Source organism: Melospiza melodia, chromosome 11 (assembly GCF_035770615.1).
Source record: "Melospiza melodia melodia isolate bMelMel2 chromosome 11, bMelMel2.pri, whole genome shotgun sequence".
In the NCBI taxonomy this organism is placed as follows: Eukaryota; Metazoa; Chordata; class Aves; order Passeriformes; family Passerellidae; genus Melospiza; species Melospiza melodia.
Genome location: NC_086204.1, coordinates 22,638,538 through 22,652,525, shown reverse-complemented (window position 1 = coordinate 22,652,525; position 13,988 = coordinate 22,638,538). Strand labels below are relative to the sequence as shown.

The window sequence follows — 13,988 nt, the reverse complement described above, 5'->3', positions numbered from 1 at the left end:
GGAGATGCAGAAGCACTTGCTTTTGCTAGAAAAACAGAAGAACCAAACTGTCAAAAATCTTTTAAAATAAGTCATGTCTTAAAACATGACAGTGTCAACATTTGCAGAATTGTCTTTAGTAGCAACAAATATAGGAAGCATAAGGATTTTCTCACACCTACAATGACAAATTAAATCCTTTGAAGGAACTGCTTTACTGTCTCTGCACAATCAGCAAAACATTTTGGAAAATTTGGACAGAAACTTCTCACTGATTCAAAAATACACCATATCTGTATATAAGAGAACATGTCAACAACACACTCACACAAATAGGTTACAAGATGAGTTTTCTATTTTATTTAACTCATAATAACATTAACATCTCTTTGTGAATTCCAGGCCCTGAATTATTCCAAGCCTGAAGAAACCTCTTCCTTTGCAACATTCTCTCACTCGCCTTTCAGGATATTTAGTCTCCATCAATCTTCCTAATGCACCTTCCCTTCTTTATGCTCAACTTGTCCTCTGAAAAGACCACCTGCAGAACATTTCAGCAGCTCCTGTGATGATGGAGTATTTCTCTGTCAACCAAATGTACAGTTTCCAGAGCCCTCCTAATGACACTGCATCCACTGGACAGTTATAAATAGTCAGTGTCAACGACTTTCCCTATTTCTCATCTTTACCATTACCAATGCAGGACATTAATTAAGCCTGACATTGAATGAGAATGCAATTAGGCAAACAGTCCACATGAAACCCATTGCTTTCTGGACTTTTTTATAGCAGCTACATTTATCATTAAATAAATTTCCTTGGTATAAGATCATCATCTTTTAAATAAAATCTGCCATTTCAGAAGTAAGCCGAACTCCCTGAAAAGTCTGAAGCGGTACCAAGCAGATCAATGAGGTAATTTTGAAAAAGAATATCCCAAAGATCAAAACTCCTGTGACTGATTACATTTTAAGTTGACTATGTATCAGGAAAAGTTTCCACAAAGTACTGATTATATTTTTAAACACTTAAACCAGGATGAACCATGTAATAGTGCAGTAGTTTTCAAATTAAGATGAATTTCACAAGTTACACTGTGGTAAAGGAAAACTTATAATGGAAACCAGTTGAAATGCCACTGGGAAAAACATACCTCTTGCTAATTACACCATCACCTGCATGCTTACATTATATTAAGCTTCACATAAAAACATGACACTTGGGACATAACTTTTTTTTCAGTCATTAGACTGAAATACACAAATTATTCACTAGAAATACCCAGAAATTAAAACCATTTTGCTAGCAAAGCCAAATTCTTTGGAGAAGTCACAACATAAGTAGATACCTTCCATCTCTATAAACAGCATATTGACTGATTTTAAACTTTAAATTGTATGCCCAATAAGCACAGAAAATTATTCCATTGTAAGTGAGCATAAGTTAACACAGGTGAAGATACCCACTCTGTGTCACCGTACACTGAAAATAGTGCAATGTGTAAAAATCTCAGCAGAAAACTGGTCTTGCAAGAGAGGGAGAGGAAAAAGTTCTTCATTTATGCTTAAAAAAAAAAAAAAGGAAGGTTCCTTTAAAAAAAATGACATGGGAGATGTGTGTTGAGCTATTTGGGGCATCATTATTATTTGAACAGTGACCTAAGCAAATGAAGAACAGACTGTCTTTGAGCCGCCTGCAATCGCGAGACTCCCAAGCAACAGTCTGACAGAAAACATCAGCTTGGACGCATCTTCAAAGTTCACTTTTCTATCATTTACTAAGTTACAAAACCACAGATTTCTCCCTTTTGGGGCAGAAATCACCAAGCCACCACCCAAGATCTAAAGAGCCATAGTCTTTTACTACAGTGGCTCCCAAGGATTTCAGCTGCTACCTCTGTATAAAAGGGCTCCCAAAGATGTATCTGTGTGAGACTCAAGCTGTGGCCAAGGGTTTTGGGGCTGAAGAACAACTAAACTTCCTTCTGGTGTGTATTCCCTAAGCAGGGAACAGCCTAGTGATTGCACTAGTTAATGATTCAAAGGATCAGAAACATTCACTGAAGCAGCTATCAGGCACGGCACCTGCATGGAAGCTGCCAGCTCCTCATGTAACTTTAATTGTGCACAGTTACTGAACTAACAGGGGTTGCCATCCTAGAGGACAGCCTGAAATGCTATCTAATGCACTACAATATCACTGCACAGTTAAGCACAAGTAATTGCTCTGATTTCAGTCTAAAACAACCCTCACAAAATTGTACTCTCTCAGATATAGAGGATGCCAACTACAGCTCCATCATCACAATCTTTTAAGTGAAGACACTACTAAATAAGTGATAAGTGAGCAGTGCTAAATACCAAGTTAATTGTGCCCCAAATCCCATAAATATTTAATAAGAAATATTCTTTCTCTGTATTTTTATTTACAAAAATATCACTTATTAGTATGTTCATGTTCCATGCAACACTATCCTTCCCAAGCAACACTAGTAAGACGTTCAGCTATTCCAATATAACATAAGTCTAACATAATTTCAAACTCACAGACTTGACAATTGGGTTCAGATGCCATGGAAAGGTCAATTATCCTCTTTAAATAAGTTACTGGATCTTGCATTCTTTCCCTAGCCCAGTCTTCTTCATGTGTGATTCAAATGTCAGTTGTCCAATTTAATCAAATGTAACCTCCATATGTGATTCAAATGCCATAAAAATTGAGAAATGTTATTTGAAAAACAACAATACTGAATATCAGATCTGAAAATGTCACTTCCTGTTTACACAGAAGTCTTCTAACGCTTTATCCAAAATGTAGTTAAGGACATTCAGTAGCACTTGCAGAAAACACAGCATCACAGAGTGCTGCTGTAGCCCAAACATCTTCCTCCAAAGGTTCTTCCTCCTCTTCACCAGCCAAAATTTATCCAAAGGAAAAACACAGACTGAACCTCCTCTTGCCACCATAGCATTTCCTCATCTTTGTCATGTATTATTCATCCCAAAGCACTTAAAACTTCCTTTTTAACCTGTAATACAGTCTTAATGAATTCACTGTGCAACTGGATTTGCAAACAGGAAGACAGCTTAATCTCTTCTCCTGCCACTCCAGCCTGCAGCAGCCTCTCCATGATGAAGTACAGCACTTCAGCTCTTTGCAGCTTTTCCACCTCTGACTCCCTGCACTTGAGTAACACCACCAGGCTACTGCTAATTCCTGTAACACGGGGTCTGTACATATCCCAAAGAGCTGTAACACACAGTCCTTGACAGACAGGATCCGTAACCACTCCAACAAAACTATGTCATTAACAGAGAAGCAACAGTGCAGAGCCTAAAGGAGAAATTAGGGTAAGAGCAGCAGCAAAGGTGGCTGGCAGACTTTGTGTCTTCATAGGGAGTGAGGACTGAAGAAGAAAGGATGGATAAAACTAAACCAAGACAACTGGCAAGTCATTAAGGTAAAATGAACAAAGCAAACAACAAAGGGAGGGAACTGAGCTGTATTTCAGTGAGTGAATTAGAGGGCTTTGAGTTACTCAGCTCTCAATTACCAGCTCACAAAAGCAAAAAGGGTTCCCCTCATCTGTGCAGGACCACAGACCCCCAGCACATCCCAGGGCAGCAGCCTGTGCCAAGGATCACCATGGTGCCCCCAGGCTCAGGGCACACTGGTGAGCAGCGAGCAGGGAGAGCTGTCACCTGTTTCACAGTGCATTACCCTGAAGACCAAATCAAGCCTGAACTCCAAAACAAGCCCTGGCATCTGATTTGTTTCTCAGTATAATTCAGGTTGTTTGCTCCAACCCAAATCTCCGGTGCAGGACGTTCCACTCCACAGCTCGTTTCCTCTTTCCCTGGTTAACACACTTGGGCTCAGCTGAAATGTTAAGGATATTGTAAAGCCCTTGCATTTACCATGGCTTTTCTGAGACAAAAAGCTTATTTTGTAGGATGTTGGCTAAGAAGAGTTATTCTGGGAGCAAGGGGAATGCTAATGTAATGAACAGACGAAGAGGATGAATTTTACATTTTCAAGCATAAATTCTTAATGAAGTTAGAGCATGGGATAAGAATAGACTTTACAAAATAAGCATGGTACAAAAGAGACATGAGAAATCAAAACCATGCTTGGGAAACATCAGGGGTGCTAGCAGACAGATACACACACAAAAAAAGGAGAAAAAGTTTATCTAGTTTTAAAGGCAGAATTACATCCTTATTTGGATATGCATTTTTAAGATAAATTGGCCCTTATTTTAGCCATTCCTCTGGAATACTATGAATCTTCACAGCAAAAGCTCAGCTTTTAGTCTTAAAGTCTGGGAAAACTGTGATATCATCAACTGTCAGACAAACAAACTACTCCAGGTTGTGAGCCTCAGAAAAATATATAACATACAAAGAGATCCAACATAAGAACAAGCCTGGACCACAGATTTCTAAATAACTACAACTCCAAATAACTATACAGTTCTAAATAACTATACAACCCTATCAACTGTTCTACTGTAATTCTGAGAAACCCACAAAGGTGGTTCATTACAAAACCAAGGCTTCCTAAAATACACATATTATTTAGAAGGTCTTGAATGAAGACATTTATTTTATATATGACTTTAATGTGTCTACCTATATATAAGTGGAGACATAAGTGTTAGAACACAGAGGCAGATTTAATAAATTAAGATAAATTGACTCAAACTGAATTCTCAGCTTTGAAATAAAGTACAGAATGGACAGATATGGAACTCATAATGATTTCTGCAGTCTCCAGAGAAACATTCATAAATACTAAAACTAAAATTTATCCATTTGCAATGCTGTATCTTACTACACTCAACTGTAACATTAAAAATGGCACAAATAAATCTAAATAATGCAGCTAGAAACAAAAATTTATAACAAAATTGCTTGGTTTTTAAATAAATTACTTTCATAACCCACCTCACCAATGAACTTTTAAGCCATCTCAGATAGAAAAGAGAAAGAGAAGGTGTTAATAAATGGGAATTTCCATCTTGTATTCACTTTCTTTCAAATTTTTATTAGGAGATGTAGCACTATAGAGATTTTAGAGATTACAGAAAGGGAAAAAAAAATTAAAATTTAAGCACAAATGTATACAATATTAAAAAATATTTTTAAGAAAACCATTTTCTGTGCCACCTATTAAAATGCAGCCAGCAAGAAAAGCCAATGCTATTTCCAGCTGGCCGCAGCGCTCAGTAGCCCACAGAGGCTCCTGAACAAACACACCAGCGGGCAGAGCGCAGGTGAGGCGCGCACACCAAGCCCTCCCTGCAGGCCGGCGCAGCTCCAAAGGCAGGGCACTCACAAGAGCACGATGTAGAGCAGCGAGTGCGGCGTCCTGCGGCCCAGCCTGCAGCTGTCCTTGCTGGGGACGCGGAGGGGGAGGCTGCAGAGGCGGCAGGTCCCGGCTCCGGGATCCGTCGCGGCTCTGGGATCCATCCCGGCGGCGGCCCGGGCTGCGCGCTCAGCCGTGGGGCGCAGGCCGGGACACGTCCCCAAGGCCTCTCCTCCATGCCAAAGACACGCGCAGCTCCAATCAACTGCATTTGGCTCCAAGTAGCTGCAAGTTCCCTGCGAGGGCAGTGCAGACACTCGTGGCTTTAAAGGAACGCTTCTGGTCAATATTTGTGCGTCGATTCGCTCGGAAAATTGGGCGTTTCGTGGTTCTGGAATCTTCCACTCTCTCAGAAGCAGAATGGGCAAGCAGTTGTATTAAATGAAGCGTGGAAGAAAGCTGGTAGGGACCTTTTGTCTTTCAGTGGAAGATTTTGCCCTAAAAATTTGCTGAGAATTATCACTTGACCTGTTCTGCTATTTTGAATTTCTCCTCTGCTCACAAACACAAGTGAGACTCTCAGGAATAAAACAAAATTTTAATGAAGAGTATAAAAAATAATATTCACCTTCTCAGGCAAGCTATAACCCAAACATACATTATCACTTCTACTTGTGCAGCATGTCTTTGATGAGAATCAAAAGAATTACTTCCAAAAGCAGCTCTTTTAGTGTTTATATAATAAATGCCCATCTCAGCCCAGAGATGTGACAATGCAATTCTAAGTGCAGCAAGTCTTTCCCAGACGGCTGGATCAATAACATCCCTGCTCTAAAGACCTAAAGGTCTGAAGAAAGGAAAGGACAGGGAGAACAGGAAGGAAACAAAAGCACACAGAGCTCTTTCACCACAGCAAAGATTACGGTTTGAAGATTTTATTTTAGAACATTAATAATTCATAATGACAGTGTAATGTAAACTAGGTTAGAAGATTATGCTCTCAAGTACCACACAAGGGATTGAATGACAGAATAATAACAAGTAGCCAAAGTAGCAAAATTTCAGGAGATAAATGAGGAGAAGAGGGAACTTAGAGCACTAAAAGAAGCGTATTTGAGATGAATGAACAAAAACAGGAAAAGAGAGATACTGAAAAAAAGGGGAGCACAGATGCAGCCTGTAAGAGAGAGCATGAGTGGGTCCATTTACAGCAGAAGCAGCTCTGCAGGCTCTCTGGCATGGTAGTTATGAATATTCAAACAAGAGCATAAATTTGAGACAAAAGTTCACCATAGCTCAGGATAGCGAGACATAGCTGAATTGGGTTGCCATTCCAAAAATTGGCGAAAAGTTACCCTGAGATTCTCTTTCCTTCTTTACATCCTAAACCTTCCTTAAGCCTTCAGGTTAATATTGATCGACTAAATGGTTTATCTAACTAAATAAAATCTGTAACACATGTCTTCAAAAAGCAATTTTTTAAAGAAACGCTTTGGAAAGGAACCTGCTGCTCTTGGGCAGGAACAGTCCTGGGCTGACACACACAGCTGTGTGCATAAAATAACCTTTGATTCCCCCCAGCTCCAGGCCACGAAGGTGACACCAGCTACTCACTGTTAGGACATCTCTACTATCAGTGCTTCAGCACAGGACATTAACAGCCCTCTTTGCATACTCACTGATTTTCCAAATTAAAACTAAAAATAGTCCCTGGTTGCCTCATAGTCCAATTAAAAACAAATCTTGGAAAATGCATGGCCCTGTCTATCAACAATAATAAATACATGACTGTCTGGTTAAGAATTTATTTCTTTCTCAGAACTATTCCCGTGCCAGGAATCTTTCAGTGCTCTGGATGTTTCTGTATCTGTATTCAAGATCAAAAAGTCTTTGAAGGAGAGACTACTTGGAAGGAGCACACCACTGTCGTTTGAGGAACTCTCTGTTATTTGAGGATAAGGACAGAAAAAGAAAGGCTTCAGTATTTACTACAGTCTCTTAAGAACCTTCTGAGCTCTTCGTTCCTCCCTGGAAGTTGCTGGCTTATCCCAAGCATCCCAAACTCTGAATAGGGCAGGGGTAGTAAATGAGTCAGCTCATACACAGGTGCACCAGCAGATCACAGCCTTCAAACACGATTATATAGAAAAACCAGTTCTGAACCATAACCTTATACGGTTTATAGGTGAAATGGCCAACAAACAGTAAAGCTCTCCAACTCCTAAAGTCACAAGTACAAGCTCCCCTCTGGGAGCCTCCAATTTCCCAGGTCAAACCACCAGGTTATGATTTACAATTGGTCCCATGGAGGGCAGCCAAATGGTGAGCCTGGAAGGAGACAAGAATTCACACCTCAGGCTCCAAACCCCAGGGTTTAACTCTTCTGCTACTGCAGCTCCAGGCAGGATGCAGGGATTTTTGCATTTGCATAATGCCTTCACATGAAAAAATTATGCCATGCAGGCCACCATACCTCAATATTGCCAACCATATTAAACAAACAGTTTCCTGTCAGCCTAAGACACACAAGAAGTTATCTGAGCTTGTCACATTTCAAGTATCAACAGTGTGACCCTCCCATGCAGTTTCTTAGATGGGAAAAATGATTCCCAAGAATAATAACCAGTACAAAGGAAAAGGAATAAGGACAAAAATTTCCATTAAAAAAGAAATTAATTCTGGGAAGCTCATTCATTCAATGTGAGATGTAGATTAGAATTCAGTTGCCAAAAGCTTACCTACTCAAAATTCATCATTTCACATTATGCATAATGATATATCCACAAAGTTGTTCCGTTTCTCATTATTCTTGAATTGCTGATCTACACTGTTTCCAAAAGTGACATTATGCCATCTTGCAGTCAACTCTGACCAATTATTTAGCACACTTAAGAAAGCAGAACCTGTACCAAATCAAGCACTAAACCAGGAGGATAACACTGCAAAACAAGAACGGTTTCCAAATGTCATTCAAACTGAACATAGGCCTCTTCATTAATCCTCCAGCATTTGTCATATAGGAAATTCTAACTGAAAAAGAAATTTAAAACCTGTATGATATCAAGTGACTTTACACTGAGCAAAATTTAAGCAAAGATAGGAAACCATCAACAACTTTTGATAAGCCTTGAGGTATTTCAAAATAAGAACAAAGAAACTTATCAAGTCTGAATTCTGAAATGTTTTTGATCTTCCTTAAAAATAAGGAACTTCTGTTTACAGCTATGGCCCTGATGTAAAATATATGCAATCTTCAAAAGCCAGACCTCAGGTGATCTGGGGATGTGTGTGCCAAGATTACATCCTTGTGCTATGGAAGGGATTTCTGCACCTGCCTGAAGCAGCAGGACTGGAGTTACAAGGCTCTCATGGAGCCACACCAGCAATCCTCACACACAGGATAGAGAGCCATGGTCTAACAGCAGACCCATTCCAAGAAGGTGGATGTCCCATCCCCACCCTTTGGTGAGGGTTTGCTGACCAGCACCCTGCAAACCTGGAAAGCCCACTGGATTCACTGCAATGGATCAGACCTGCCCAAGACACTGCCCAACCAACCTCACTCATACACCCAAACAGGCCCTAGCTCTAAATATAGGTCTGCCCTCATCCATTGCAACAGCTTGTACAAAAAAGGCTTTAAATAAAGGCAGGCAGCCCTCCAGGACATTTGCTGAATGCCTATATATAATATATTCTTGTTACTTACCACAATTATTGATGAAAGGCTTGTTTCCTAGAATAGCCTTTTTATGTAAATAAATTAATATATTCTGAAATTATATCACAGATGTCCATAAAATCCTAATTATATAAAACTCATAACATTGTAATTACACACTGATCAAGTAATTATGTAGTGTGCTTAAAGACTATGTTGGAGCAACATTAGGTTTCCCATTTTGTTTTACTTAAATAAGACAGCAAGGGTCTGGTCACCATCATATCCACAAATGGTGACCAGATTTTATACAGGCTAGGAAAAAATTCTATTAAACTCTTCTGAAAAGCTATAAAAAAAATTAATAGCTATTTCCAATAGACTTCATTAAAGCTAGAATTTCCAAGGGAAAACATTCCTATAAAAATAACCTCCACCATACATCCCTATAAGAACATGTTCCACAACTGGCATGAATTCATGAAATTGAAATAGCACGAGAAAATGCCCCTGGAATGATCCAGCTGAAGCCAACTCTTCCCTTGGTTTGTTAGGAAATTGAAGTAAATTTCCACTGAGACTTCACCTCAGCTGCAGCACTCAGAGATGCCAGAAAAACAGCACCTGGACACTTTCATCCTTTTTACCACAAACAAATTAAACTGTTTCTAGAATGACTGAAAATTTCTTATATCTCACTGAGGGTGTTACACAGAATGTAACATTTTCTGGAATGGGGGTAATTGCATTCTCCTTTAATCTCATGGTTCATCACTTCCAAGTTAGAACAATCAATTCATGACATCTCTTAAGCAACCTAAGAGCAAAAAATGCTGTAAATTCATATTTTGATTAAATTAAAGGACAAATATGGATGCACAAAGATTTGCCAGCTCATAAAGAGGACCAGCTGTGAACCATGGCCTCATTTTCTTCTTCAGTAATTTGACTTTCCTGTTACCCCTAGAAGAGTGCAAGCCAGATCCCAAAGACAAAAATCACAACTTGTTTAATTCTGGACATAATTCTCTTTTCTTCCTAAAGATGCATGACCTTAATTCCAACCCACATTTCCATCAACTATAGCAGTCTTATTCCACCTGTTATCAATTTGGTTTTATTGTAATCAGACCACATTTCCTTTTACTCTTTTGCAAGGTTTACATTATTTTCATTTGTTCAAAGGTTATGTATAAAATATTTTCAATCTTAATTAGAGTAATTCTTTCAGAAGCCATGAACTTCCATGCCATCTGTCTTGACATCAGATGCACCAACAGTTGTTCATCTGTCAACATAAAATTATCAATGGCACCACGAAATACAGGGAAGAAGGGAAAATCTGTGCAGATTCTTGCAAATGCAATGTACCAAAGGTAAAAAGTAAGGAAGATTTAAAGTGAAGGCACAAGTTTTTCTTGTTACATTTTCCAGCAGTTCCCTGCATAGCCATGGAAATGAATCACTGCCTGGCTAACCTGAGGTGCTAAGCTGAGCAGATCAATGACAGGGGGAACTTGCCAAGATGAACCTTTGCTCTAAGCAAGCAGGAATGGCTATCACTGGCACTGTAACCAAGTAAACACAACTACAACAAAGAAAAACAGGATAAAACAGGATCAAGAGCTGCACAGGTGAAAGCAACAACGACAAAAATAAAAACTTATTATAGTCGACCTAAGCTCTCACACAGAACCATGTATCTGTGAATCATCAACCATTCAGTATTAAAAGAGCAGATGGCTGGAAGGTCCCCATATGTGAAAAACATTATTATCAAGGAGTCCATAGTAACAGTGGAATAAAGCTTGCTATTAAGACTTTTATATGAACTGTTCTTAAAGAGTAAATTATTCACTGACCCATGTCAGAACTCTGAAAATTGAAGGTTTCTCAGAGGAAGAAAAAGCAGTTAGTATAAAAAAGGTTTTTGAAAATAATCAATAAGCATCAGATCTCATCTCCAAAAAGAACCATTCTCAGCTGACTTTAACAATAATCTAATCTTGATATTTAATTGCCACTTACCAGTCTGTTAATTAGCCCCAAGGCTAAACAGCATTTAATCGAGTTTAATCATCCTTGTTTAAAGGAACATTACCCAATACCAGCCTTTAAATAATAAAAATTCATTTAAAATTAGATTGATGGCCATGACATTGAAATGTTAGGAGACTGTTCTTTAGTTGCTGCCCTTCACTTCCCCCAAGTGCTGCCAAAGTGAGCACCTTATTAAGAATTGACACCAAGTGCTGCCCATCGTGCAGGGAAAGCAGCAGAGGCTGGGCAAGCCTCTCCCCATGGCCATGCACAGTGAGGACAGACACATGCAGCGTCCCTTTCCTCTGCTGACAACCTGATTTCCACTCAACAGATGTCGTACACATTACTCTGCATTTGAGGGACAGAAGACTAAAATAGTTCAACTTCACATTTTCTGGTTAGTCCCACCAGAGCTGGCCAGCAAGACCAACCTCCCTCTGAAATAACATCTCGATTCAGGGGCTATTGCATTACCACCTGATGAGTAACTGAAATTTGACCAGCTACATCCACCCTGCAGCATGTGAACTTCAAAACCAGCCCTCTGGTGCTGTGTTGGCTCAAGTTTTAAGTAGGTACCACTGAGCTCCAGTTTCATAACCACACACGCAAAGATCTCCAGCGTGTGTGAGCCTTTGCCTGGACTGTGCCCCTGAGAGCTGGTGACATTTCCCCTGAGAGAAGAAGCTGAAGGTTTCCACTGGGGTGGCTGATGGCTGTGCCTGTCCTACACGAGCACAGCGAGGAGCAAGAGCTAATCCTGAAGGGAAAATATAAAATATATCAGTTGAGCTGTTAAGTGCTTTAATATAAACTGAGCTGGTTTGGGCTATTTTTGATTTGGAAACTCTTGTATCCTTCACTCAAGCCTGCTAACAACAGGCTTGATTCTACTCCTTATCCTTTGTGTACCCTGTGCTTGGAGACTTCAGCCTGCCAGACTCTGTAAGAAAGCAGAGTGGATTTCCAGGGAATAGAAGAGGGTGCAGTACTTAGCACAGACCCACTACTTAAACAGGGGTTTTTAAGGACCCCACTTTAGGCTGCTTGACTTTTAAATTGGTTTTCCTGACACCAGACATGCCTGTGAGGGCTCCTCTGCTGCACAGTACAAGCTGCACAAGGTACCACCAGGAACAGGCATGCACACACCACCAGACAGGTTTCCATTCCCAAATCCAATTTATCTTTTCCCCTACATAGGGCTACAGGCAAACTACAAAAACTTTGTCCCAAAACACAACATCAACTTGAACACTAAAAGGCTGGAAGTAAGCTGTGAGTAGGAAGCTGTTTCCTTCTGTTAGGTGTTATTGTCTAGAACTGTGAAGCTGTTAAGTTCATAGATGGTTATGTCAACACCAAACTGTTAAAAACTCCTAGTTAATACCTGTCCTTACCTCCACTGAAAAGGATGGCTGTAGCATGGACTAGATGGATTGCTCTGGGCTTGTGAGTTGAGGTAAAATACTAGAGGAGAAGTGACAAGTGCACAGTCAGCACTAAATGGGAATTTAAGATGCTGCAGACCTGGAGCAGATGTAGGAGAGAACATGTGCTGATGAACATCATTTCCTCGGCAGTGGGAGAACAAAGGAGAGGAGATTCTGACAAGGTACCACAGTAGAAAAAAAAAAATCAGGGTCAATATTACATCTTCTGTTTCAATAAAGAAAAAAGATAATTTCAAAATACAAGTTATATCTTCTAAACAAATGCAATAAACTAAGTGGTCAAAAGTAATTTTTTTCCATTATCATCCAAACCAAAATGTACTTTTCAGTCAATTTAATATCTATTCAATGTTATTTTTCCGCTACAAAAAATCCTCCAATCTGGAATTATCCAAATCCTTTCTTGCAGTGATTTCCAGGCTTTCTGGAATACACATCATTGTCAATCTCTAATATAAAGTACTTAATTGAGAAAAATGAACAAATTAATAATGGCACCATCAGCAAACACAGACCATTTCTATCACTGCCTTCACAATTTGGGAGCCATGGTTCCACGCCACAGCTGTGGCAATAACCAAAACACACAACTGTGAAAATATGAATGACACAAACCATTAACTAGAAAACAACATTTAGCAGTGGCAGTTGTTTTAGAGCAACAACTAATTAAGCCTGAAAGCAGCACTGCAAAATGGCTTTATTCTAATTTTAGCAGTGGGGAAACTGAGGCATGAAGAGGTTTAGTAACATGTCCACAGCACATCCACGGCAGCATCAGGATTGCAGCTGAGGGTGCTGGTGCCCAGCTCTGTGCTCAGCTCCGTGAACTCTCCTGCTTTTGCAGGCTCAGCAGCCAAGGCACATTTGTATTCACACGGGGCACAGAAAAGGTCTCAAAGTAGCTGCTTTTCAAAAAGCTGCAAACAGACTTGTACATAAACACAGAGCAGAGATTCTAACACCTACTTTAGTGAACTATACACGATGAGATGTCCTTCACTAGAAATAAAGTAAAAGTTAACTTACAATTATTGGTATTACACGGTGCGCTTATGTGTTAGAATACAAATTAGTGCCAGTGTATTCTTATACCTATAACTTTGATTTTTGACTAAGGGCTGAAAAAAAGTTTCTATTTACCTTATTTAAATACAAAAGTGAGCAAAATGGAAATTTGAGGCATGCTTCAGCTTTGTTTAGAATTCAGATATTTTACACTTAGAGTCCTGAAGTCAAGCATGTTTGTCCATGCTCCTAAGCTTTAAATTTCCTGGTGAATCCAAATACTTATCAGTAATGCAACCTTTATACACTGGAAATCCTCCCCACCAGCAATCTCTGCTTAAACAGCTGATGAGCTTTACAGTCTGCAGACAGGAAAGGTTAAGCCTGCCTCTTACCCTGCTCCTCCCTCCACTGACTACACGACAGATTCTTTTCACCTCCTCTACTTAAGAACATAGTATTAAACATACAATTTCCTTAATTTTACCTAATAGAAATAATAAATATAATTATGATCACAAATAGCAGTTTCCATT

At 39.6% G+C, this 13,988-nt stretch overlaps 1 protein-coding gene across 14 annotated transcripts in view; it reads right to left on the bottom strand.

The window, feature by feature from the left end:
* Positions 1-13,988, bottom strand: part of MAST2 (microtubule associated serine/threonine kinase 2) — a 184,932-nt gene that overhangs the window by 82,536 nt on the left and 88,408 nt on the right. For 6 of the 14 annotated variants that reach the window (XM_063166009.1, XM_063166012.1, XM_063166010.1 and 3 more), the window contains 2 exons: positions 13,414-13,446; positions 12,391-12,597 (listed from right to left, as the gene is read on the bottom strand). The exons of 4 other annotated variants lie outside the window; for them this stretch is intronic. In XM_063166009.1, the coding sequence (XP_063022079.1) occupies positions 12,391-12,597; positions 13,414-13,446 (240 nt within the window). Of the gene's footprint in view, positions 1-12,390; positions 12,598-13,413; positions 13,447-13,587; positions 13,877-13,988 lie in introns of those variants that run through there. 4 more of the 14 variants (XM_063166013.1, XM_063166018.1, XM_063166020.1 and 1 more) reach the window with 2 other exon arrangements.